Consider the following 27,989-nt stretch of genomic DNA (forward strand, 5'->3'; position numbering starts at 1 on the left):
TCTCGCTGCACTGTTGCATAATATGCAAGTATGCGGCTTCCGCCCTGCACCGGTCTGTCTGTCTGTCTGTCTCTCCCTCCCTTCCTCTCCCTCTCTCTCTCTCTATTTCTCTCTCAGTTGATATGTGAATCGGTTCTGTGATGGAAAATGAAGTCTTAATTGGACCGGTTAATGTGAAGGAGTGACTTTTTTTTGCTCAAATTCTTAAAAAGATGTCATGTTTCTTGTTTGATAAAGAGTTATTTAAAAATTTACCCCCCCCCCTCTCAATTCAATTCAATGTGCTTTATTGGCATGACATATGTGTACATTTTGCCAAAGCATGTAAAACAACAACAACACAATACAACAATGATTATAATAATAACAGCAACAGCAACAATGATTATTATATCAAACAACAACAGTAGCAATAGGTGCCGTCACCCACTGTCTCTCAGCTTGTGGCAGGAAAATATAAATCTTGCTGCAATGCTCTCTCTCTCTCTCTCTCTCTCTCTCTCTCTCTCTCTCTCTCTCTCTCTCTCTCTCTCTCTCTCTCTCTCTCTCTCTCTCTCTCTCTCTCTCCCTTTGAATTGGCCTGGGGTTCTGTGATGGAAGATTAACTCATTTATTTTGATGTATTAATGTAAAGGAGTGACTTTGTTAAAATTGTCAAAAGATGTGCCATGTTACGTTTTGTTTTCCTGTTCATCAAAGACCTTTTTTTAAAAATTCAAATTCTCTCTTTGACTCGACCCGGGGTTCTGTGATGGAAGTTGCCCTTTTTGTGCATGTTAATGTAAAGGACTGACTATGTTTGATGATTTCATTGTTCATTGTTTTCTCGTTTGTTTGTTTTCTTGTTAAATAAAGAGCTGTTGTAAATTCCACTCTCTCTCTCTCTCTCTCTCTGTCTCTGTCTCTGTCTCTCTCTGTCTCTGTCTCTGTCTGTCTCTCTCTCTCTCTCTGTCATTCTCAGCAGACCACAGGGAGACAGTCACAGAGATATCGCACAGAGAGGCAAGAGAAGAAAAAAACCAACTTCCTGTCAATGATGAAGAAGGAAGAAGATTGAGGGCAGACAGAGTTCTTCGAGGCGACACATTCGCAGCACACTCAATTTCAATTTCTCTCTCAAATGTATTCAGTAACACACACTTATCAATGACCGCTTCGCGGTAAAGATCAGGATGTAGCGAGAGTCAGTTCCTCACATTGTGAGGCCAAAACAAGAAGTGCAAAGATCAACACACACACACACACACACACACACACACACACACACACACACACACACACACACACACACACACACACACACACACACACACACACAAATGCTCTGTCATTTTGCACTAAATTGCACTGCAAAAAACAGCGTTACTTTGCATTTCTGCGTGTTTGAGTTTCGCGGCGATCGAATTCACGAACCTGGGGAAATTCTCAAAGGTCAGAGGTTATGCAATAGGCTGATTGTGAGAGTCTTTAAAAAAAGAAAAAAGGATTCGTTTTGGGAGAGGGGAGAGGTCAAAAGAAAAAAAAAGTAGACGATGCTTTACGTTAAATCGCTTCACTCTTCACACTGAACACTTTGTTAGTCCGTCTCCATTGCTGCAGCGGGTCCTGCGAGGTTTCCCCCGCTGCACATGTGCGGCTACCGCATCACACCACCGCCGGCCAAGTGTCGTCCCATACCGCATGAGAAGAACAAAAAGGGGCCCTGCGGAGGAAAAAAAAGACCAAGGGGTCATCCAAAATAAGGGAGTGGGTTAGGGTTAATACATAATTCATATGACCTCTTCACTCGTGTTGGACTTTTTTGGGCCACGGCCCAGCCGCTGGTCACCATGGTGCAAAGTCTTTGGGGAAGTGGAAATAGTCAACAAAGGCACTTTTTGTCATTTGAGTTCCTGTAGTCGGACAAGAACCATGATTGTTTGGCTAAAACTCTTTAAAATTAGTCCCTCTCTGTCATCAACTGGTAACAGTCGGAATTTCAAACTTAAAACTTGGCACAAATTCACGTTTGTTTCGCGGCCTAATCTTAAAGGAGCTTACTTTGGCGCCGTTTCCCACATGGGCGACCCCCCCTGTCAGAAACGCCGAGGCGTCGAGACGAAGATCAAGCGACGTCTGTCCGAGAAGTGAGTCGTCTGGACGCACATGGCAACAAGTTGTCTAGTCAGTTTGGACGGCTCTCAATATTGGATTACAGCTAGTACACATGCACGTTTGTTCTTAGATATGGTGGAGCGCAAATGAATCAGTCTCATGTTTCACGACCTTCCATTATGTGCTTGATCTAAGAGTGGACAAGATTTTATCTGATGCTATTTGAGCTATCAAGGCGACAAACCAATCTGCGGCACGGCTGCTGTACACACCCTCCGACTTCACAACGGTGGCCAGTTTGCACTGGATGCGGGTTTCTGGCAATAAGCGTTGTATCCAGATGAGCCGATTCAGCTTTCTATGACAGGTTGCACTGGGTTACTTTACAACTGTTAGCTTCTCTGTAAAGTCTTACTTGCATGGCCTGATTCTGTGAGAAACAAACAATGATATACGTTTACATACAGCACTCACATACAGGGCGGCACGGTGGCCTTGTAGCAAGAAGGTCCTGGGTTCGAACCCAAGGCCGTCTTGGGTCCTTTCTGTGTGGAGTTTGCATGTTCTCCCCGTGTCTGCATGGGTTTCCTCCCAACATCAAAAAGACATGCATGTCAGGGTTAATACTCCTGCCTGTGCCCCTGACCAAGGCAATGGAGAGAAGAACTGGAGGTGGTCCCCCGGGCGCTGCACTACGGCTGCCCACTGCTCCTAGCATACACGGCTGCCAGTGTGTGTGTATAGATGGGTTAAATGCAGAGAATGAATTTCATTGCACTTATGTACAGTGACAATAAAAATATCTTTAATTTTTCACACACTTCCGGTGTGGGAAGATGGCGGCGTGAATTCACGTTTGCGGTGGCCTCACCCATTACCAGCCATGCAGTGTCTTGGTCCACGTCTAAGTTTGTGTCTTCGTTTGATGGCTGGGAGAGCTGGCACTGGATCGGCTGGGAGAGCTTGGTCTGCTGACTCCTGTGGGGCCCAGGGACCACGGCCCTGCCTGGAGCTGCGCCCGAAGAGGAAACACAAGAGGGTGGTCTGACAGGACACGGAAGTAAGATAACTGCTAGCTAGCCCATGCAGACCAGCAGGCCCGACAGTCATCCTGGCTGGCGTTCGTTCTTTTGGACACTGATTTTTTTGTTTGTTTAGATATATGTGTTAATTTTGGATATATGTGTTCTTGTAGTTTTTGGATATGTGTTTTTTGTCTTTGTGTCGCACTGCTGTGGGCTGGGGGGGGGGGACGATATTTCGTTTCATTTCGTGTACATGAGCACAAGTACATGAAATAAAATGACAAAGTGTTCCTAATTCCTGATTCTTCAATCTCCAGGCCTACTATCTAGCTCGGCAGAGAGTTCTGAATAGGACGTGAAGATGAACTGGTGGTCGGTTCAGTTCTGCAGGCGGATCTGTGGACCACCAAATTATGATCGTCTCCCTCCGGTTTGCCATCGAGACCCATGTGATGGAGACGACATACGTGGGGTCCAGCTAAACTCTCTGGGTAGACTTGTGAGGATAACCCTATCCCACACCACCATCACTGTCCTCTACACCTACCCCCCCCCCTTTTTAATCCATTTTCAAGAAGTGAGTGTGCAGCAACAACAACAGGTGAATGTAGAGGTCTACCTGGCAGAACAGAAAACCAGAAGTGTCCGGGTTTCCTGAGGACCAGGTCGAGAACCGCTGCTCTAAAGACACGTATAATAGTCCTTACACACGCAACACCTAAACGCCGTGTAGTTTTAATTGCTCAATAATAAGTACACACAGGAGCAGCTCCGTTTAAACTGGTCGGCGATGTAGCTTGATGCACACTGCCCCCTGTTGGTTCAGACTATCAATTACACAGGTCAAAGAAAGGGCTTTCACAACAGCCATCAGCCTGTTTTACCATATATTCTGAATCCAACACCTAATTCACACAAGCACTCACACGTCAAAACTACAAGAGGATGCATAGTGACTTTCAGTGAGCTGATGGGATAGAAGATAATAAAGAAAACCCGCTCAACAGCGCATCCTGCGTTTTCCAATGAATTTAATATTGCAACTTGCATTTCTTTTAAAAGACGTTGAGAATCCAGAGATAGACCACTTACATAGAAAGCAAAAGGCAAGAAATATGACCGAAATAGACCCGTCCTCCGTACTTTTGTAGAGGACAGGTAAGACGGAGACAAGGCCAAGGGAGGAAGGACGCGGGGCTGGTTTGCTTAATCCCACCTTCTTCTTGTGCAGCGCCTCAGCATCTCTCACACACGGCTAACAGAAGCGGAGGAAAACAAAACGTATAGTCCGATCACCCGGCAGGCATCTTCTTCTTCGGCAACTTTCACAACGTTAGCGCTTCATCAAGTCATCTACGTGACACACAATAGTCTCACATCGGTCCACGAAGGAGAGCCGCAGACCTCGGTCACGTCGCGTTTGCAAAATAACTCCTGGTGTTTGTTGGTTTACTTGATCCTGCAGAGAGCGCTGGACGGGGTGTGGGTTAGCAGGGCGGAGGAAATGGAGATGCTACCAGGTAGGTCGTCAATTACAGGAAAGCAAACCGACATTCAAGCGCTTTCCTGCGATTGTTAACACGCAACATGGCAAAATACACCCACCTGCAACCCAAGCAGACTACAGAAAAAAAACAAATTAGGAATGGCACATTGTATTTGATCAGGTCTGGGATAGAGGCGTGTCCTTCTGGCCCTTGCTGATTGGGGTGGGGATGGGGTTAAAGATGGCTGGCTTTGAAGCACTACTGGTGTTTACTGAGGTAATCATCATTACGGGATACACCTTTTAAGTTGAATTTGAAAATCAAGGTTAACAACGTTCACACCCCCCCCCATCTGCATTTGTATATAATTTCTCCATATCAACTTAACTCCACCTATGGAGAGCTATTTTTCCTTCGCCAAATATTAAAAAAAGTCTACACGGCACCGATTTAGGCAATATATATATATCTAATCTAGTGTATAAATACAGTAAAGCAACCAGTAATCATTAAATATTGTAAATTCTTGGCAAAAGGCTTAATATGTGCTTTTTAATATGCATTTGCTTTAGCAAAACACTTGCCATTGTCTACAGACAAGATGTCAGACCTCAGTAACATTAAGAGCCATGTTTTGTGCAGCTCCATACCACTTTTTTGAGGTACAGAATTGGTTGGTTCGTCTCTCACGACTCTTGTGATGGTGTGCTGAACTGCGGAGCATATTCCTGAATCCATTGCATATCTATATTTTCTCTACATTATGGCTGAAGTGATGCCTTTTTATTCCATAATAGCATTTTCACTGGAAAGAGTCTCACATCTGTGATGAGCGTCTCGCTGGAGACAAAAACAAACAAACAAAATACGTTCACCGTCACCTCTAATCAGATAGAAGTTGTCAATAATAATGTTTTTTTTCCTTTTTTTACATAAATAAAAATATCTCAACATTCCCGTCGTGTTCTCCAAATGCAAGAATGGAGGGCCACTGACAAATACATAAATACATTTACAATAGCTACAATATTTCTTTTTTTAAAAATATCATGTGTGCTCAATCCAAAATAACACTCAGATAAAGGTTTAAACTTAAAAGAACAGTATCATACAACGAAACTGAAATGAAGAGACCAAAGATTTAAACAACACATCATGACAAAAAAAATCAATATACATGTCAGGAAATAAACATTAATAATCTGACTTTAGCATGTACAATATTCATGGGATCACATACAATATAATACAGCGCGGATGGAGTTTTAGTTAATGTAGGACAAGTGCATAGCAAAATAGAAGGTCATTTGTCAGGGTTAAGGAAACATAAAATAGACAAACTTGCATTAAAAACAACATTTAAAAAAAAATCAATTGTTAAGGCAAATCTCATTTAAAATTGGCATAGTCGGAGAAAATGTCAACAAAGTCTTGTACCACCCTGTAGCAGAAGTCATACTGTTCCTGTGAAAATAAAAAGAGAAATAAAAAATTAAACGGTTGAGGCAATTTCCACACCTGATTATGAATCAGAGTATTTAAATGTAATTGCTGTTAAGTTGATTTCTTTTTAATATGGCCGTGTCTCTACACCACTGTAAACGAGGGTCTTTGCCTCGATGTGTTTCTCAGGATTTAAATAAAGTTTTTTTTTCTTCACCCCAGTTGTACTTGGCCAATTACCCCACTCTTCCGACCCGTCCCGGTCGCTGCTCCACCCCCTCTGCCGATCCGGGGAGGGCTGCAGACTACCCCATGCCTCCTCCGATACATGTGGAGTTGCCAGCCGCTTCTTTTCACCTGACAGTGAGTAGTTTTGCCAGGGGGACGTAGCGCGTGGGAGGGTCACACTATTCCCCCCAGTTCCCCCTCCCCCGAACAGGCGCCCCGACTGACCAGAGGAGGCGCTAGTGCAGCAACCAGGACACACACCCACATCCGGCTTCCCATCCGCAGACATGGCCAATTGTGTCTGCTGCAGGGACGCCCGACCAAGCCGGAAGTAACACAGGGATTTGAACCGGCGATCCCCGTGTTGGTAGGCAATGGAATAGACCGCTACGCTACCCGGATGCCTGCTGGGTTTAAATAAAGTTTGTAAAAATGTCGACGGCCAAATCAACTGGCACACCAGTCAGTTCAAAGAAATCAGTCGAGAGACACATATCCAGGAAACATGTACCTAAATGAATTTCTGGCACTTTGCTTTTAAGGCACTCATGTAGGCCATCTCCTGCAGGGCTGACACCTACCACAGTTTGGACCATATGAGGCCTCTGCATGCGTAAACTCTTCACAGTTTGGAATACGTCCAGTAGACCCTCCGCCTTGACTCGCTCCAAGATATTGCTCAGTGCAATGAATGTACCTGTTCGCCCCGCACCAGCACTGCGCACACACAAACACAAAAACTCAGCAGATTAGCATAAGCAGTTGTTTACACAAGTGGATTTGTGGACAAACTAAAAAGCCACCCCTGTCGCCCTCCCTCCATCACCCATGCCAACTCATGCAGAGTCCCTTCTTTAACAACGGGAGTACAAGACTTAATGGATAGGCTCCAGCATCCCTGCGACCCTGACAGCAGGATGAGTGGTTTGGATAATGGATGGATGGATGGATGGCAGCAAAATGCTTCTGGTGACAAACGACCTGAAAAGTCTGCCCTTATGGCCTTGCACAACCCCACAAAATCATTCATATAAGAAAAACAAAATGGTGGCATCAGTTCTCGACATCAGTCATCGTGTTTATCCATACAAAGGCTGCAGATGTTGCTTAAATCTTAATTCTTTTAATAAATCTTTCCATAAAATGACAAGGTGCTTAGGTTACCTGCAGTGTACAACGATGGGATGGTTGCCAGACTGCTGCTGCTGTCTCTGCACTGAGGCGATGATGTCTATCATGCCTTTACCCTCAGCGGGGATGCCGATCTCAGGCCAGCCGTGGAAGTGGAAGTGCCTGACCATCCTTGTCTGCTTCTCCTTTGCAATGACAAATAAAAAATGTGAGCGTGTTAGAGATTGTTAATACGTTTCAAATATGATTTAGTTCGTCTTTATGAAAGCCAGACTTGCAGGTTCAATGTCGGTGTAGCAAAAGCGCAACGTGAATCAGGTTAAAACTAATGGGTGCCTCAAGCGGGAGTGGAGGGCTGTGGCTCTGGAATGCAAGAATTTACAACTGAGGCCCCGAGATGTGTTTTGGGCCGAGATCTGAGAAACTTTTGTTCAAGGAGCGGCACACTCGATAATCGCAATTTCAAAACCCACCTTTACCTTTAGTGAGCAAATAAAGATATTGTGTAGACACCTACTCTATAGTCACAAAACAAGGGATAGGTCCCATCGTATCACCGTGCACGGCTGGTAAATGTGATACAGCATCTCATGTGTTCAGCCTGGCTCACATCGCCGTGTCGATATAGTGTGAGGTTCATTTGCTTACCGGGCCAAAGGTGAGTACCAAGTCTCGTAGACTGAAGGTGTCGCACAAAGTATCCCCCTTCATCTCTACGGTGTAATCTCCATAGGTGACTGAGTCCTCCGTGGGCCAGTACTGGAAACATTTGTCCTACACACACGAAAAATTTACTATGAGTATGTGGCCACATAAATAACAATGACCTGTCAGCCTACACGGAGTACATATGAGTCACATATGAGAGTCTGAGTGTGACTCATCCTCATTTGACCACAATATTCATACATTTATTATGTATGAATATGTGATCATGTGTTTTTGATGTGTTTTTCTTCTTTTTTCTCCTACTGTTTACAATACTTGAGTTTGTATTGTGCGGCACAACTTGCATTGGAATTGAACTACACAGTACAGTGGGAAGTGAGTTTGAAAAGTACAGTATCTGAATTAACTTAACAGTAGGTGAGAAGGGGTAGGAAAAAAAAAATCAGTGTATACGTCCTCCTACTCTTTTTCCAACATGTAATAAATAACCTGATGCATATGGAGATTTGTTCGCTGAGTGTGACGTGTGGATTTGTTGATCACTTCAGATTATTGGCAATGGCTTATCTGTATGTTATGTACTGCTTATTTACATGTTCGAAATAAATGATCATTCATTCATTAATCATTCATTGGCGATAAACATCCATTGTAAGTTGCTCTGGATGACAGTGCTAATCAATAGATGATCAATCAATCAGTCAAGTTGTATTTCATATATCTTTGCCTGAAAATCTATAAATCTGCAGTGTGGTTACTTTTTTAGGAAGTAAGGTTTTCTAGGAAGTAAATGATGACGAACAAAGAGAAAAGCAGAAGATTGTGTGTGTGTGTGTGTGAAATAATTGTAAAGCGCTTTGAGTGGCTATTGCAGCTGGAAAAGCGCTATATAAAATACAACTTGACTGACTGATTGATTAAGGTAAAAGTATAGATGGCTCCAAAATCCATTGCTGCACTAAGGCCATTGCTCTGTATGTAGTTCTTAAAATGCCCAGTAGTCTGTAGTATAAATACACACACTGCAGGGATAATGCTGTTTTTGTAATTATCAGCTCACCTGCTCCCTCTCCTGGAGCTCAGTGAGCATGACAATGGAGTGACACTTCCACTCCCACACCATTCTCCAGAAGTCCTCTACAGTGTGGGGCAGAGGGCCCTGGGTTGCAATGAAGTAGTCCTTCTGCCTGTAGCCCTGAGACCGACAAAACACAACATTTTACACAAAGTTGTTGGATCCAGCAAAGCATGTCAATATTAACTCTTAGAAATATAAGAAAATAATCAATGGAGTAATAAAATGCGTGGGCCATACGTCAATAAAAGATGCATTGATGTAATCGGTGAACTCTTGTCCTCTTCTCATGGAGAGAATAACTCTGTTGAAGTCATCTGAAACAGAGGTCAAACAGGAAACCCCTCAGCACCATGCACAACACTGCAGCTCAAACTTATCACACACTGTCAGATATACAAAGTGGTTTGAATGGCTAGGAGAATGCAATGAATGACCCCCCCCCCACAACCACACACAATTTCTGAGATAACAATAAAGCATGAGAGAACATGAATGCTGCGCTTCAGCGTTACAGCACATGGCTGGATAACATCTGATTTCAGTTCTAAATGCAGAAACGGACAATATAATCTGGGGTTCAAAATCTGCCATGACTGCTGTATTTCTGGTTGACGTAATCTCATGGACAGGCATAGCAACTGTTCCGTTATGTGTTATGTGTTTTCCCTTACATGGGATAATCTGCAGGACTCTGTTTTTCTTCATGTTGGCAGGAAGATTTCCTGTTCTCATGTTCTCCTTCATTATACGCATGTTGGTCAGTTTCTGGACAGGGACAGAGCAAACATCATCAAAAACATATCACATATCTGCAAACGCTTTCCAGAAAATAATGTCAGTGGGGCAAAGGTACCTGTTCCGGTAGGTTCTTGATCAGAAATGACAGTTAATATCAACTGGTTCTACTGAGTAAGAGCATTACTGCACAGATGAGGAAACAACAGGGGGGAAACAACAGGGAGGAAACAACAACAGGACGTTGCTGAGCCTCTGTGGGTCTGACCCTAAAGCAGCCTGTCTGGTAACTGGAGGGTTGCTGGTTTGACCCTCGGCTCCTCCTTGCAAAAATGTTGAGGTGTCCCCGAGCAAGACAGCTAACCCCTAACTGCTCCCAATGAGCTGGTTGTTACCTTGGATGGTTGACACCGCTATCGGTGTATGAGTGTGTGTGTGTGGGTAAATATGTGAAGCATTAATTGTAAAGTGCTTTGGAATAAAGTGTTACATGAATGCAGCCCATTGACTAACACAAAATTATACTATGAATATTTAATATTCTTCTGTAAGTACATGCTTTGATAAGTATAAAGTGTTAACGTTTACCTAATTATTTCCACAAAATTGCCTTGTAATCATTTTACTAGGGTACCAGTCCTTTTTATCCGCCCTCCCCCCTTTTCTCCCCAAATGTATCCAGACAATTACCCCACTCTTCCGAGCTGTCCCGGTCGCTGCTCCACCTCCTCTGCCAATCCGGGGAGGGCTGCAGACTACCACATGTCTCCTCCGATACATGTGGAGTCGCCAGCCGCTTCTTTTCACCTGACAGTCAGGAGTTTCACCAGGGGGACGTTGCACATGGGAATATCACGCTATTCCCCCCAGTTCCCCCTCCTGAACAGGTGCCCCGACTGACCAGAAGAGGCGCTAGTGCAGCGACTAGGACACATATCCACATCCGACTTCCCACCCGCAGACACGGCCAATTGTGTCTGTAGGGACGCCCGACCAAGCTGGAGGTAACACGGGGATTCGAACCGGCGATCCCCGTGTTGGTAGGCAACGGAATAGACTGCCACGGCACCTGGACCCCCAAGTAAAACTATATTAATCAGTTCCGGTCCCCTATCTACATTGAACAATCTGAGTTACAGTGTAGCACTCTTGATATTTTGACAAGCGGGAGGACGTACTTTAAACTCCTCCTCCAGGCCCACCCTGTCGAAGGGGGCTAAGGTGTTGTGCAGTTTGTGCAGGTGTCCCTCCAGAGATGACACGTCCAGCTCCGTGTCTCCATAGAGGTAGTATTCCAGCAGGGCTTGGTAGATGAATGAATACTGCATCTGGAGTGAGAAAACAAACATATGCACACATTTAAACACGCACACACGATGACACAAACGTATGTATAAATGCAAAAACCGGAGCACACATACTTGTGCACACACCAAATTCATGATCGCATGCCCTGCACACACACACACACACACACACAAACAAATGCATCCTGGAATCCTCACAGACACACACACACACATGCTGGAATCCTCACAGAGAGACACACACACACACACACACACACACACACACATGCTGGAATCCTCTCACACACACACACACACACACACACATGCACGCTGGAATCCTCACAGACACACAAATACACACACAGATAAACCCACAGGAAGGTAGGATTTTTTTTTAATATGGCAAATAGCAACCGATTGTGAGAGTGTTTCACATTAACTGTGACGTGTTGACGTATTGCCCTGTCAAAAAGGTGACGGAGAGCTCGGAGCAGAGCTTTCCTGTGATATCGGCCAACTCACATCTGTCTGGATGAGCTGTGAGCGCTGTTCCCGAATCTTCGAGACAAAGCCAAACACATCAGTCTTCTGCTCGGCATGCATGATGTCTATCATGGCGTCTATGACGATGAAAGTGCCTGTCCTTCCCACACCGGCGCTGCAGACACACGAAACAAACACCACCAAAAGGGGTAAAGCAATGATTTTGACCCGACACACACAGGCTTAACGGCGTAGCCATGTCAAAAGTGTCAAAAATGTTTCTAACGCCACTTGAACACACGTTTAACTCCGAGGAAACAAAGCGAGCTGTTGAAGCCAAATTAAAGGGATAATTGGGATTTTTTTGAAGTGGGGTTGTGCGCAGTACGTACCCATAGTGAGTGTTTTACCTGTATTAGATTGCGGTTGAAGTGCCCGCAGTTTGCAGAAGCAAGCATGAGTACCGGCAGGGCTAGCTAGCAAGCAAGGCGTTAGCAACGCTTTGCTAGGGGAGGAGCCAGAAACAAAGTGTATTTCAGCCACTAACCCCCCCCTCCCCCACACACACATACACACACACACACACACACACACCTAAAACACCCAATATTATTTTAAGTGTACTATATTTAAAGTATTTTCACCACTCTACCTTGCCGTCTGACAGCCATTTAGTTTTGCCACTACATTTTCGCAACCGTGGAACTTCCGTGTCCCCACCAATAAGCGCAGCTGTGCCGCGCACCGATATCACGCCGCCCGCAGACCAGCTATTTGGGTCAGCATTTCCCCGGGTTATGGAAGAGACAAAAGGATGCACGAAAATAAAAATGAGTGATTATGACAGCGACGAAAATGTGTGTTTGAACAGCCCGGAAAAGCACAAGCACGCACCATCTTTGAAATCTTGAGAAAAGGGATGTTGGATTTCAGTCTGATTCGCAACCGCACTTTCTGACCCAAACAGCTGTTCGGCAGGTGGCGTAATACAGCGCGCTGCACATCTGCGCAGGAATATGGAAGTTCTGCGGTTGAGAAAATGTAGTGCAAAAAAACCCCACAAAAAAACAGCTGTCTCACAGGAAGGTAAAGCGGTGAAAATACTCTAAATACAACGTACAGTTAAACTGGTTTTTTTAGGTGCACCTTTTTTTTGGAATACATTTTGTTTCTAGTCCTTTCCACAGCAGTGCATTGCTTGCTAGCCCCGCTACACTGCTGCCTGCTTCTCCAAACTGAGGGCGCAACAACCGCGATCTACCGTAGATAATGCACTGGCTATGGATAAGTACCTCATACAACCCCACTTCAAAAAAACAAACTGTATATGGATCCAAATAAACAAGAAATAACGTACTGAACTGCCACTGTATTTGCACCACTGTTCCCTACTGATCCAGTAATGGCAGATGTATTTTCTGCATACCTGCAGTGGACCACAATGGGCCCGGCAAACGGAGGGTTGACCGCCTTGACCTTCTTGAGGAACTTGAGCATGCCGATCGGGGAGAAGGGCACTCCGAAGTCAGGCCAGCTGGTGAAGTGGAGCTGGGTCACCAGCCTGGGAGTCTTGGAGGCGTCGCTGGCCTGCTACAGAAAGACACAGCCGCACACAACAGCCACAGGCACAGACAAGCACAGACATAGACCGACACAAAGACAAAACAATCACAAGTATCCACACAAACACGAGCACAGAGACACAGACGGGCACATTCAGATGAGCAGTGTCACCACGAGCAGAACAACTGCAACAGTTTGCCAGTACATTGGACCGAGTATAAGTCACATATTTCACACAGCTATCATTAACCAGACGCTAATATGGCTTTGTGTTGTTACCAGGCTTTTGCAAGCACACACACAAAATTATGAGACAACATAACATTTCAGTCTACCCAATATGAATGTTTGTCATACACCATTTCTAACTGGCTCTACTTCAGCTAGTAGACCTCAAATCTGGAGATCTTAAGAGACTCACGTATTGTACACAGAACTTGCGTATGGTGTAGTCCACCAGGACAGTAAAGTCTTCGACCGCCACTCGGACATTCCCATAGGTCCAACAGCCCTGGTCTGGCCAGTACTGGTGACACTTATCCTGTGGAGAGAAAGACGCCATACGGTGACCGCAAAGACCCATGTTAATATCACCGATATACCAACAACTGAATATTTTCACAGAGCAGAAGTAACATGCGGTTTATTCAGCGTCCTCTGAAAGAAGCCTTGAGCAGAAGAAGAGAAAATCCGCAATCTACTTGAGCAATTTCCTCTCAAGAGGTAAAATGGCTACAACTCGTGAGTTAAATTCAGATGAGGATCCTGAAATTACACCGCACCAAATGACGGGCTTCAGCTTTCCAGCCAGTCAGTCCACATTAGCGTGAGTGAGAGGGATGAAACCATTCAATGAGACTGTCGCTGGCTATAACGTGATACTGGCTCAGGCATTGGTACCCATTATGTAGTCATCGATTTCAACTTGTGCCGACGCTGATTTTAATCTCCTCCTCTATTTTGTCCTTATTGATTTTTAATCCCTTCCACTCTCCTCCTTCTCTCTCTCCATTAAGTGAACGGTTAAAGAAGACATCAGGCTTCAGAAAACGGGTGACCACCGTCCCCCCCCCCTTTTTTTTTCTACCCAATTGTCGATTGTACTTGGCCAATTATCCCACTCTTCCGAGCTGTCCCGGTCACTGCTCCACTGCCAATCCGGGGAGGGCTGCATGTCTCCTCCGATACATGTGAAGTCGCCGGCCGCTTCTTTTCACCTGACAATGAGGAGTTTCACCAGGGGGACGTAGCGCGTGGGAGGATCATGCTATTACCCCCGGTTCCCCATCTCCCTTGAACAGGCGCTCCGACTGACCAGGGGAGGCGCTAGTGCCGTGACCAGGACACATACCCACATCCAGCTTCCCACCCACAGACACTGCCAATTGTGTCTGTAGGGACGCCCGACCAAGCCAGAGGTAACACGGGGATTTGAATCGGCAATCCCCGTGTTGGTGGGCAACGGAATAGACCACCACACTACCTGGACGGGTGACCTCTGTCTTAAGGAGCCATCATCGGTGCGGCGAGAATCATTTACTGTAAACGCCGTGGTGCAAAAACCTGTTCTGTGGAAAGAAGCTGAGGCGGATTTGAGAAATGAACAAAGATGAACTGACTCACTTCTTTCCTTTCTCTCAGGTTTGTCAGCATGACGACGGTAGCGACCTTCTGCTCCCATATCATCCTCCAGAAGTCCGCCACAGTATCTTCTTTTGGGCCTGCGACACAAAAACAAACCAATATTTGGGTGCCGTCGTCCCTTCAAGGCCATCTCTAGTGAAAGATTACGCATCGTGGTGGGATATCGTGCAGAGCGGCTTACCTTGTGCTGCGATGAATTTGCTCTTCTCTGTGTATCCCTGGCGTAAAGGAAAACAAAGCATTGCGATGTAAAAGCACGGGAGAGAAATGCCGATCAATACGACGTCATATGGTTCTCGAGTAGGGGAAAGAAACATCTCATTAATGTACAGCGGATTAATCACCCGGCCTTCCAAAACAATTTTTTGATGATAACTACAAAAACAGAAGCTCACATCAATGTAAGAGGCATTGACGTAGTCGGAACAGGGATTTCCATCCAGCTGAGTCAACACCACCCTGGAGTGGTCATCTGTTGGTAGAGAGATGATTTTTTTTTTAAGAAATAGCATCAACATTTCAGCAGATTGGTTGTTTTTCTAAACACGAATGGTGGAAAAAAATCAACCGAGAATAAAAAAAAAGGAAGAATAAAGGGAACTGAAACAACGCAAAGTCAGGAGGCGAGTGTGTGTGTGTGGGGGGGGGTGTGGTTTCATTATGAATTAATACAGTTATTGAGAATTTTTTTTTTTTATTCCTCAGCAGTGGGTACAAAGACACACGACCCAGCAGAAGCACACACACAGGAAACTGATCTCTTATGAATATATAAGCAGGGGGTCATAGTGCCCAGAGAGAGAGAACCTGTGCCCTGTTGCATGCTGGGATGGTCATGCTAACTGCAGATCGCCACAGAAAGACTCACATGGGAGGATGTTTGGATATCTGTTCTTCTCCTTGTTGTCCTCCTTATTGGCCTCCTCATACGACCCGTGGGCGAAACCCCCAGGCAAGGACTACAATGAGAACAAAAAAACACAGAAATGACAAAAATGGAACCATTTACTAACCGTCCAATGACATGCTTTTTTTTTTGGATCCGCCCCCTCCTTTTTCTTCCAGTTGTACTTAACCAATTACCCCACTCTTCCGAGCAATCTCGTTCACTGCTCCACCCCCTCTGCCAATTTGGGGAAGGCTGCAGACTACCAGTTTCACCAGGGGGACGTAGCGCATGGGACGATCACACTATTCTCCCCAGCCCCCCCCCCCCGAACAGGTGCCCCGACCGACCAGAGGAGGCGCTAGTGCAGCGACCAGGACACATAGCCACATTCGGCTTGCTACCCGCAGACACAGCCGGTTTGAACACGGGGATTCAAACCGGCGAGCCCCATGTTGGTAGGCAATGGAACAGACCGCCACGCTACCCGGACGCACCCTATGACATGTTTTAATTTCGACTTGTTCTCACAAACCCATAAGGGTGATGAAAAGGCACCAGGTTACCCGTCTGCGATTCAGTATAGTATTGTGTACCATGCCTTTATTAGCCTCACAAAAGACACTTCCTCTGCTGGCTACAATAAATAGACCTCCGTTTAAAGTAGATCAATTCAACTTCCCCTCTCTAATGTGAAAACCCCTCTGAAAAAAATAGCAAAGTTAAAAGTGACATAGACTCTGAGTCATAAACTTGGGGCTTTAATAGGACAGTGTTGGACCACGAAGCACTACAAATAGACAATAGTTTTTTTTAAAAAAAATTTAAATATGTGTGTGATGGACTGCATGACGCATAAATAACTCATAGTTTCCTCAAATACCACGACACAGGGTGCATGAGTCATGGTAAGAATCCACTGGCGTTTCTAAGTTCAAACACTTTGCATGCCCCGGCTGTCGCACGGTATAGCATCCCACATGAGTCTACATCAACTCGGTCGTTTGATACTAAACACTAGCGGGACCGTTATCATTGGACACAGATGCCGCTGGCCTCTACGCCCTAACGGGTGGTGAATGGGGACACTTACGTTGTACTCCTCCCTGAACAGCTTGCCATCGTCGGCTGAGCGCAGCCGGTACTCCTCCTCCAGGTGCTCTACTGGGATGGGGAAGTAGGTCTTGGAGGCTGAGGGGGATCTGGGCAGGAGGACCACCGTCTGCTGCTCTGTAGACACACCGGAGAAACCAGTCAGTAGGTCCATCACCCTGACAGGTTAATAAAAGTTGAACGCGACAACTTGGGATTCAGATTTTGGTGAAATTTGGCCAGTTGTGAAAGTGTCACTGTGCTGTCACTATCGATTTAACTTAGAAAATCATCCATCCATCCATCCATCCATCCATCCATCCATCCATCCATCCATCATCCAAACTGCTTATCCTGCTCTCAGGGTCGCGGGGATTCTGGAGCATATCCCAGCAGTCATTGGGCGGCAGGCGGGGAGACACCCTGGACAGGCCGCCAGTCCATCACAGGGCCCATACACACACACACACACACACACACACACACACACACACACACACACACACATTCACACCTAGGGACAATTTAGTACGGTCGATTCACCTGACCTACATGTCTTTGGACTGTGGGAGGAAACCGGAGCACCCGGAGGAAACCCATGCAGACACGGGGAGAACATGCAAACTCCTCACAGAGGACGACCCGGGATGACCCCCAAGGTTGGACGACCCCGGGGCTCGAACCCAGGACCTTCTTGCTGTGAGGCGACCGTGCTAACCACGGCGCCACCGTGCCACCCCTTAGAAAATCAGTGTACCAAAGAAGAAGAAATCAATGTCTTTACGCTAGTATAAAGAAGTTAAAATGGGATTGGGTTTTCGCTACGACAAAGATCAAAATGACGATTATAAAAAAAACACTGATCACCACAAAACATCACAGGTTAAGAGTGCACACGCGAACCTGAAAGGCCCCACTCGGTACACCCTACAGGCAGATTTTTGAGCGGACAACTTGGGTAAGCGCCCACGGTGAGTTTTGTTAAAGTCGCAATTTGAGAGAGAGGTTGAAGAGCAGCACTCAGTGTGTTAGTAACAAGAGCGTCCTGACGCCTCCACCCTATGTACCTGACCTGGTGGTAAAGATGAGTATAACGGCTCAGCGCTGTAGCCAAACTCTAAAACACAACACACACACACACACACACACACACACACAGTCAGCAGAACAATGCATTGCTGTGAGAGAGATTACACTTGATATGGGTCACCATGTGCGAGGCCATTACCTTCGTGGACGTTCTGGTCAGATATCATGCAGCATACTGTACACATACAACAATACCGGGCCACGTATTCACATATTCACACAACTAGACTCTACTCCGCCGTTAAAGAGAGACTTGATTGAGAAATGGTCAAGCACTCGTGAGCTGCTGCACAAACTGAAGAGGAAACAAAACTCTGAGGAGAAAGATTTTCGAATCTATTTTGATATTGAAAAAAAAAAAAGCCCCTTCTTCCTGCAGGGAGCAAACTGAAAGTTAGGTTTGCGCGGTGCCGCCACGCAGTTCAGCTGATGCAGCACTGTTAAGATACCTAAAAATACAACGACCGTGTGAATGCACTTCTCCTGCGAGTCTCGCCAGCGTGCGGGTCTCAGCTAGCGTGGGTGGGCCCCGTGCTCGTGGACGGTAAGGGTCTGACCTGCGGGAGGAACCTGCTTAGCGTTTTGTATTGTTTTGGCGGATGACAAAACGCGTCCTCAGGGAACCCTCGTTAGGCCCTCGAGCTGTGCGTGTGCTTCCTGCAGCGTCTAGTAACGGTGACACGCTGCAGACATGTCACTTCTTGGGAGGTGAATAAAACGACGCCGCCGGGAAACTCGTCCACACGGCTGTACCGTACAGGCAGTCTACGCTTCCGTTTCAACGTGTGCACTTTTGACAGAAGGGCCGTTACCTCTAAAGCGGCGCTGGTTGAAGAAAGGTGTCGTTTATCTTCTTGACGGCAGAAAACACAGGAAGTTAGTCACAACCGCATGACAACTGTGGGACAACTTACACAGAATAAAAAACCCGGGGGAGACATTTAACCTCCTTCTGAGTAATCTTAAAATGTCTGCCACCCCCCCCCCACCACCACCCCCGCATTCTCCTCCACCACCTTTCTGTATACTCTTTATCTCTCCCCGTTTGGCCCGTCTCGTTCTCATCCGTAGCAAACCATGAGATGATCTTACCTTGCTCCTCCAGGATGCCATTTGGTATCTTCTTGTCAACTGTTGTGACAACTGCTTTTCTCTGGTTTTTTAACCTGCCGGGGGAGAGAAAATAACGAAAGATCAAAATAACTGAATTGCAAACAAACAAACAAATAAATGAAATAAGAGTGAAAGAGCAAGTCTAACAAACCCAGATACAACATCTTATCCATCCACGAACAGGAAAAAACAAAAACAAAACAAAAATCCCCCTTACCATCTAAAGCTTGAGAAGCTACCCTTTCTCATTAGCTGAAGTTGTAGGACACAGCACACACTAAGTCCCAACAAACGTGTCCTCTCTCCCTCCACTCTTGTCTGTCTGCCTCTCTCTGTCCAGCCCGAGGCTGTCTATGCGTTCAGTTCGAGCAGCGTGAGGGGAGTTAACTAACAACATTTCCTGAATGGGCTCCGCCTCAGTGACTAAGGAGGAAGCGTGCCGTCCCTCAGAGCTCTGCCCCCGGCCTGGCTCAGGGCCAGCCAGTGAGGGTGCAGGGGTGAGGTGTTGAGGGCGGGTCCCTCTCCGGCGTTTTTACCTGAGGAAGTACCACACCAGTAGCACGACGATGAGCAGCAGCAAGGACAGCACCAGCACGGTGGGGAGGACGTGGGGGCTGGGGGACCTCGCGTCTTCTGAGGAGGAAGGAGAGGCAAGAGCCAAGGGTCAGGGAGCGCAGTCAACAAAGGGAGCAGGAAGAGGCCTTACATGGCAGACCAGGGGGCAAGGCTGAGAAGGAGATTTTCTGTTTGTTTGAGTGTGTGTGTGTGTGTGTGTGTGTGTGTGTGTGTATAAGGTTCCCACTCACTTTAGGAAATCACTTTCCAAGACTTTGAGAACATTTTCCATGACTTTTTTTGCTTGGATATAAATAACAGATGTTGCACGCAGAAGGTCATATTGTTCAGTATCGACTATCAGTTGAAGCCTCGACAGTCTCTTAACTGACTGTGTCACTTTTAAGCCGGTCACCAAACAAAGCCCCAAACTTCCTTCAAGTACTGATGTGCAATCTCAGCAGCCTAAAATATAGATGAAAATGTGCGCTCTCAGTTAGAAATTATACTGAAAGTACACTATCCCTATTGCTATCTTCCCAATTTTCTATGACCTGAATAACATCTCAAAGATATTTGATCATTTTTATCATTTTCCAGATGTTTTCCATGACTCGAAAACTAGTCTATAAATTTCCACATTTTCCAGGACATATGGGAACTTTGGTGTGTGTGTGTGTCTGTGTGTGGGTGTGTGTGTGTGTGTGTGTGTGTGTGTGTGTGTGTGTGTGTGTGTGAGTATGACTATGAATCGCAGTTGGCCCGGCATTAGCATTCTCTGTTCAGCCCTGTCCACAGGTCTGATTTAATAACTGGCTTCAGCAGTATTTTGTCTACAGAGATAAGAATCAGGGACCAAGCTCATTTAGACCTGACAACAAGTCGAAGGGTAAATGAGAGGTTCTAGACTCTAGGAAGGAAGACGGGGCCAACGGTCTCTCACAGCCAGCTGTAAACTGTGTTTATGAAGAGATACAATAAGCTATAAATTACTGTCCAGACTAGCGTAGGTTTACCATCATCCAGTAATAACAAGGCTGTAGACAGGGCTATTATCAAGCATATGCATGCGCTGCAGGACATATACAATAATCATATCTTGGGAAAACTGTTTACAGCAGGGGGGGGTGGTGACAGAATGCTGTTGCTACTGCAAATTGTTTCGTGTTGTTCACTCTCACATGCTGAGGTGAATTACCATTTATATTGTTCTTACCTCTTGAATGATTCCCATTGGTTGAGTGATTGGATGTTATCGTCGTTGCCACCAAAAACAAGACCATTGTGACTGCAGAAAAACAGAATGGAGGCGGATATTAAATTTACTGCCAGACATGTTGACAAAGTGAAGATTCACGAGAACACGGGAATTGGATAATTTCACAATTCAAGCTGCACAAAGGCTGTTGGTGGATCTGAAACATATTTCCCCATTCATGAGGATTGCATTTAGGAATGTGCCTATCCCTAGCTCCATTCATGGAGCTACAACGCAACACAACACATTCTCATCCGTCATTAACCCTGAGGAAGAGTTCACGCTGCAATGCCCAGAAATTCCACACGGTATCGCTATACGCTAACGCTGGAAAACCGGCTCTCTTGCACATTCGCCATCCTAACACATTCAGGAAAAACGCAATTTCAGAAGATATAATTTTTGTGTATGATTTTTTTTAATATTTAAAAATCCCCAAGTATTCATATCATTTGTAATGTGTAATAATGGAAAAAAAGAAGAAAAAAAAACATTTCTCGCGGGATTACTAACGTCAACCTCTCAGTATCACAACTGAATACATTTGTGCCTAATGAGTTGGGCCGGAATGACCTTAAGAGCCAAGCAGAAGCTTTTACACAAGAAGATGACACCGACCAGGGCCCTGGCTGAAACGCTGCTCATGTCTTGTTTCCCCTTTTTAAAAAAAATGCAACAAAAATAGGCAAAAGCCGTGCAATTTCCTGCTAATTATGCCTGCGTCTACAGCTGCACACATTATTATATAGAGCCCTGGTCCTTCTCTAGGCGGTACAACTCCCGTTTGCAGTATGTCTCCTACGATGCTTAGGGAGCGTGCGCTTGCGTGTTTTTAATCAGTGTATTATCTGACTGAGAAATGAGAACGCGAGAAAAAGCCGCTCAAAGCTGATTACAGCAGTTCCCCCAGCCGCTCGCTTAAGCACATAGTATGATATTAAAACATATAGCACGCTTAGTGTCTTAATGGCGCTAAACCGCACGCGCGCGCGCACGCACACATCCCGCAGCCGCACACACGCACGGGAAACCCAGATATGGGCGGTAATCACCAGATGACACCGATCCGAGAACGAGTGAATGAGCTGAGGCTGCATGAATAGGTCAGATCACAGGCAGCGCAGTCTGCAGCCAGGCAGCCCTAAGCCATACAACTGGAGAAGGGGGGGAACGCTCACCCCCCCCCGGCCCCATTGATAATATCAACACCACCCCAAGACACTCACGCTTTTATGCACACACGTACTTTAACACAAAGTACAAAGACACAGAAAAAAAAACCCAAAACATACGCACGCGCGCGCACACACGCGCGCACGCCTCTAGCGCCATAACCGGCAGGTCTGTTTTGAACCCCTACGTGTTCAGACATCCGCCAGGAGTCTCAGCTGGATGACTCCAATCACTTCCTCATTTTCCCTGGTTTAAAACGCGGAGGAGTGAGAGGAGGATCTCCAATTGATTCCCAGCGTCTGAGCCATTTGGAGGGTGCTCGACATTGATTTAGGGCAGGGCCGACTCCCCCCCGCCCCCCAAATAAGTCAGGTGATATTTCAAAATGAATGAGGCGCGAGTGGGTCGGCGAGCATCGGATCGTTTAAAGTGCCAAGGGCCCCCGCGCGCACCGTTGCCATGCGCCGCCGTGCCGAGGCGGAGCAGACTGGGCACTCTGTCTTCACAAGGCTGCAGGTGCGTGTGAGCGTGCGCGCCCGCAGCTGCGACGATAAGAGCATCCGGGGCCCGGCGCGACGTCAATGGAGACACTGTGTGTTGAAACTGCCATACTGTGCCGCAGCGTCCTGTGGTGTGTCCAGCAGCACTCTGGAGGAATGAGGAGGCAGCGGAGCGGATAGGCCGCGACCGCGGGAGGAAGAGAAGGAGGAGGAGGGGGGAGAGAGGGGGAAGCAGAAGGTCTGGGTCAATAATATTTCCCAGAGCGATTAATAAACCCTAGTGTGTCGAGTGCCCCCCCCCCAGCACCACCACCAACCGTCCCTTTCTGCTGGGAAGACCGATGAGTGGATTCTAATGAGAGAAGAGAGAGGAGAAGAGAGGAGGATTGCTCCTTCTTCTTTCTCCCCGTCTGTCTCCTTTTTACATCCCTCCTCCTCAAGGCTCACTCATCTCCAAACTCTGCGCCGGCGTCAGTGGCCGGGGCCGGTTGCCTGGGAGGCGGGACTTTGAAGAGAGATCATCGGACTCAGTTAGTATACAATGTGTGCGAGTCCTTCAGGGTGTGAGTCTGTGCAAAAAAGACTTGTGGTTTCTGTAATGTGGAAAAACAGCCATGGCAGTGATTGGGATCTTCCGCTCCACGAGATGCGGCCCTTTATGTGGGCTGTCTCTGTATTTGTTTGTGCGTGAGTCTCGGCGTGATGAACCAACACGGCACTCTCAGCTAGCCCTGAGGGTCTGGTGGCTGAGCTTTAATGCTCAGCATAAAAGGTCCCACAGTCCCCCTCCCTCTCTCTCCCTCCCTCCCTCTCTCCCTCCCTTTCTCTGTCTCTCTCTCTCACTCCCTCATCCATGGGAGATGTCACCCTGTCAAAGCCACATGCTAAGGCTCTCCTCCCCTGCCTGACCGGCTGTTTTGGTCAAGGGGAATCACAGACTCCCTCCTCCCTCGTATTCCTCCATCTCGTCTTTGCGCTCCTAACCCCGCCAACCACTTTAGTGTCTCGGCGGAGATCGTCCGCACAGAGCAACAAACCTTCCTGTCCTCCCTCTCTTCCTCCGTGGGGCATAGCCCTCTCCTAACTATAAATACTCTCGTTTTACAGCCCTCGGGACGTACAATCGTTCTCCTTTTCTTCCCTCCCTTTATCTCCTAACTCACTCCCCCGGCACAAACCAGCCTCGACCATTGACTTTAAACAAGTCTGCCGCTATTAGTCCTCTTTTAGCACGAGTCACACCGTTATTAGGATGAGTTTACTCATCTTGTCTATTGTCCTCTCTCCGTTCAGCATTCCGCGGCTAGTCACCTAGCATCAGCTTTAATGAAAATTGGGTCATGGGAGAAGTCAGCGCAGGGGCAAGTCGCACGGCGTCTTTATTTCCATACGGGAGACATTTGCGCCTATAGCCTTGGGGAAGGGTATTGTCCCGGCTAGCCGACCAGCCAGTCAGCGGGGTGGTATGTGGGTCCCGAGTTACCCAGCCGGCGAATGAACTCCTGTCTGCTGCTGGGTCATTGTAAACGCTAACCCGATCTGACAAAAGAGACACAGTGCGGGAAAAACTCGGCTGAATTGACAAGTGCTAGGTGGCGGCTGGAGACGAACTGTTTTATTGTTTCGTCGGAGGCGAGGAACGGGAACTAGGGGCCTAACTGAAACCGAGCCAAAAACCACCGGCGCTTTATCAAGCCCAGCCACAAAACAAAACCGAGGTCACCATGACAACGAGAGGCAGGGATGCTAAAATAGTTGCAGAATATCTGTCGCGGAGGAGGGCATGATTCGTTTAGCCGGCGGTGCACGCTCATAGTAAACGCTTAGACCCTTACTCCACATCTGGCGCGTATGAGTCAGCGGCCTGTACCCCGGTGATTACAACCCGACGCCTCTGAATACATGCTTACCTCACCGAACACAACGCCACCGCGGCACAGGCACAGGCACGCAAACAAAACACACGGGCACGCACAACGACAACACCGGGCTCTAACATGAAACATCACAAAGGCCAGAGAAGATGGGAGCAGGCTGCTACGAAGTAATTACCAAACCGCAGATTGCCTCTTTTACCCTCGCTCCAAGCATCACAAGGCCAGTGTGGATGTTTGGACTAACTGTCAACGCTGTATCTCTTACAGATGAGGGATGGTTTTGTCCGATGGGGCTTCTTTTTTTTTTTCTTCTACAGAAGATGAACCGGTCCTCTCGGTGGTGCTCCTGTGGCTTCCTTTCTGTCTCGCTCTCTGTTTCACTGGGGCTTAAAAAAAACCCCAAAAACTAAAGCCACCGCAGTCCTTTAATGATATCCCTGCTCTTCACCACCGCTGTATCATGTCGGACTCAATAATTAGCTCGTGAAGCGCCGCCATCAGAGCGGACAAGCTTGTTAGCATTAGATGATAGGATAGTACAATCGGGCCTGCACAACAGGCCGCCTTTGCCTTTGACAAGCGTTGGGCGCTCCCTGGCGTGGTTATCTTCCCCCAGAGAGAGCCCTGTCAGTTCTGTTAAATGTGGCTTTTCGGGGCAGTGTCTCTCTGTCTCTTTGAATAAATCAGCTGCTAATACGGAAATCACAAGGGGGGGGGGCATGTGGACGGGGGTTGAGGGTAGGTTTGGGAGTGGGGGTGGGCAGGGTGAATAAGCGGAAGGTACACGGAGTCCTGCTAGCAAAGAACCACTTGTCTCTCCATCCACGGTGGCACAGCGGCCAGACTCTTTCCCCTCCAGGGCCACGGGGTCTCTTAAGGACTCGTAAATCTCCGTTAGAGGAGAAACAAAGCGGTAACTCAAAGCCCAGTGTGTCTCTCTCCTCGGTCTCTGGCGTGCACTCCCTCTGTTTCTGTGCTTCATCCACATCCCGGCGCTCTTGCCTTTAGCGAGCAGAGGCGACTAAACCTGGACCAGCTTGGCTTTTTGGAGGGTGGTGTACAGCATTCCCGGTCTTCACTTGAGCAACGGAGCCAGTGTGTCCATCTGTTAACAGATGGACACACACCTATAACATCTGTTATAGATGTGTGTCCAATCTACACCTTTCTGTCGGCACACTTCCCAGACAGCCATATTCATATTTGAGTCCCTAAACGCGTAAAAATCAATCTGAGCATACATTTTTAATATGTTAGAGGAGAATAGCAAAAGCACCGCACAAAAGCACCGCATGTTCTCCTCTCGTGAGACACTCGGGCCTGACTCGCACAATAACCAGCTGCGCTCCACTTCAAGACTTGAAAAGAGGTGTTGGACGTCTTGTTAGCTGTACGCCGCTGTTCTTCACAATGTGTTCTTCTTCACAATGTGCTCTTCTTCACAATGTGTTCTTCACAATGTGTTCCCATGGTAACTTGTGGACCAGTGGTACTGCCACCAACATGCTACTTCAGGGATGCTGAGCATATCTGCTCCGTTTAAAAAAAAAAAAAACACCCCCACAGCCCAACTACACACAGAAAACAGAAAACCGGAGAGCCTGATGTGAGCCCGCGTATTTGTCAGTCCACTGGGTCACACCTGAGTTGTGTGCATGTGTGTATGTTGGGGGTGGGGCTGGGGGGGGTGATAAGAGACTTGTTAAGGCAGGATGCTGCGCACCCTTGACTGCGAGAACACGTACTAGCCTACAGCAGCGCTAACGGGTTAAGTGTGGCGCCATGTTTACCGTGTCATAAGGGTCGAGTTACTTTCCATCTAAAAACCGTCAATACAAGAGACGTGAGCTGCCTCTTTATTAGCAAAAAAAAAAAAGTTTAGGCAATAGCAAGAAATCTACTCCATTATGCTCACAGGGCCTACAGTAGTAGTGTGCTGCACGGTCCAGTGGCTTCCTGCAGTGCGCATGATTCGTGCAGTACGGTAAGCGAGGAGACATGTCAAATGAAAAATGACTGAAGCCAGGTTTAATTAAGTGCTGAGCTCAAATCCTCCCGTGGGAACTTCACAACGCTCGCTTAGAAATCAATACCAACCAATCATTATCGCGGATTTAGGGGGCAGACAAGCGAACCCTGGGCTGCGAAAGACTCTGCAGTGTGTAACGCTTCCACTTTCCCCAGCAACCCATTGTAACAAACGCCACCTCTGTCACCCCGCTCTCTTGCCGATCTGGGTTCCTCCCCTCCTGTGTTCCAGGCTTTGTCATTAATCAATTCCTGCCTTCTTCCCAGGGCGCCCAGACGTGGCGGTGGTAATGACCTTGGAGACCCACTGGCTCCATTCTGCAGTGTCAGCCCCCCCCTCTGCCTCAGTGGGAACAAATATAGCATCTCCCATGGAGAGCGTGGCAGGTATCTGGCAGAGAAAGTTCGTTTTGTGTACGTGTATGTGTGTGTATGTGTGTGTGTGTAGGGGAGGGGGGGTTCGTCCTTGTGTGAAACATGCAAAAAAAAAAAGGACAGAGAAGTCCAGAACAGCCACTGTCACCAAGCACTGCAGCTATGTGCAGCTGAGGCCAAAACATCCTGTTGACCAGGAAGCCGCCACTGCGGTTTCTCACCCTACATGACCTGCCATTACAGCAAACTTTTTGGGGACCAGGAGGCATCGGCAGCTCGACATTACTTAAAAAACGACATAGGATGAGAAGAGAAGTGATTAAAAGCTAATCCGCTTGAATAGCGTTCCAGTCCGTAGCTAAACGGTACCGTTCGAGGGAAGCTTTGGCGTGTGCGAGCGTAAATAGGGTTAGTGTACGTAAATCACGTCTGCAACATCGACGGCATTTCGAAGCCGCTGTCACATTCTAGCAACGCTCGGAGACCAGCCGCCATAATTGGATGGTAAATATTTACTCCAATCTGTGGCTTGCACTTGCAAACATCACGTCTGGGTTTACACTTGGTCGGCTTGTTTGAACAAGTGTGTGCGTGTGTGTGTGTGTGTATGTGTGTGTGTGTGTGTGTGTGTCTGTGTCTGTGAATGTGTTCCACGATGGTAATTACAGAGTCAGAGTTAATATTTCTCGTCAGAGGGGCTGTGGCTCTTAATCTCTTCTGATCCACTGATTTCCACACACACACACACACACACACACACACACACACACACACACACACACACACACACACACACACACACACACACACACACACACACACACACACACACACACACATGTACCTATGCATTTGCGCACACACACACTATGCAAACAAGCACATGCACATTGCACACACATATATGCACACACAGACACAGACTCACACTCTTCTCCAAACACAGTGACGCCCCAACAGGGATGTATGGTTTAACACATGTTCCAGGGCCCGTTTGGGGACCGCCATGCCAGATATCATTCCAATAGCGGTCTATCAGCCACCCCGCACAGTACTGGGACACGAGTGAAAGAGTCTCATCATCTCTTCCGGGCCCCTCGAAGCCCCGGTGAACACTGAGGCATCTATCATTGCCCTAGCCTGACGCCCCCCTGGGATTTACCTCTTCCCC

The 27,989-nt window shown here is 47.2% G+C and overlaps 1 protein-coding gene across 6 annotated transcripts in view; it reads right to left on the minus strand.

Moving 5' to 3' along the window:
- Window positions 1-4,138: 4,138 nt before the first annotated feature.
- LOC130128042 (receptor-type tyrosine-protein phosphatase epsilon-like) overlaps window positions 4,139-27,989 on the minus strand; it is a 56,790-nt gene continuing 32,939 nt past the window's right edge. For 2 of the 6 annotated variants that reach the window (XM_056297751.1, XM_056297752.1), the window contains exons 3-22: window positions 20,824-20,895; window positions 19,589-19,685; window positions 19,032-19,105; window positions 17,923-17,967; window positions 16,852-16,988; window positions 15,741-15,831; window positions 15,268-15,344; window positions 15,054-15,090; window positions 14,852-14,949; window positions 13,650-13,769; window positions 13,092-13,255; window positions 11,705-11,840; window positions 11,069-11,218; window positions 9,827-9,920; window positions 9,393-9,469; window positions 9,138-9,272; window positions 8,057-8,182; window positions 7,442-7,593; window positions 6,859-6,994; window positions 4,139-6,070 (exon numbers count right to left, since the gene is read on the minus strand). In XM_056297751.1, coding sequence (XP_056153726.1) covers window positions 5,996-6,070; window positions 6,859-6,994; window positions 7,442-7,593; window positions 8,057-8,182; window positions 9,138-9,272; window positions 9,393-9,469; window positions 9,827-9,920; window positions 11,069-11,218; window positions 11,705-11,840; window positions 13,092-13,255; window positions 13,650-13,769; window positions 14,852-14,949; window positions 15,054-15,090; window positions 15,268-15,344; window positions 15,741-15,831; window positions 16,852-16,988; window positions 17,923-17,967; window positions 19,032-19,105; window positions 19,589-19,685; window positions 20,824-20,890 — 2,088 coding nt within the window. In that variant the 5' untranslated portion in view covers window positions 20,891-20,895 and the 3' untranslated portion in view covers window positions 4,139-5,995. Of the gene's footprint in view, window positions 6,071-6,858; window positions 6,995-7,441; window positions 7,594-8,056; window positions 8,183-9,137; window positions 9,273-9,392; window positions 9,470-9,826; window positions 9,921-11,068; window positions 11,219-11,704; window positions 11,841-13,091; window positions 13,256-13,649; window positions 13,770-14,851; window positions 14,950-15,053; window positions 15,091-15,267; window positions 15,345-15,740; window positions 15,832-16,851; window positions 16,989-17,922; window positions 17,968-19,031; window positions 19,106-19,269; window positions 19,426-19,588; window positions 19,686-20,823; window positions 20,896-27,989 lie in introns of those variants that run through there. The other 4 variants (XM_056297753.1, XM_056297754.1, XM_056297755.1 and 1 more) reach the window with 4 other exon arrangements.

Source organism: Lampris incognitus, chromosome 17, assembly GCF_029633865.1.
Source record: "Lampris incognitus isolate fLamInc1 chromosome 17, fLamInc1.hap2, whole genome shotgun sequence".
Classification (NCBI taxonomy): domain Eukaryota; kingdom Metazoa; phylum Chordata; class Actinopteri; order Lampriformes; family Lampridae; genus Lampris; species Lampris incognitus.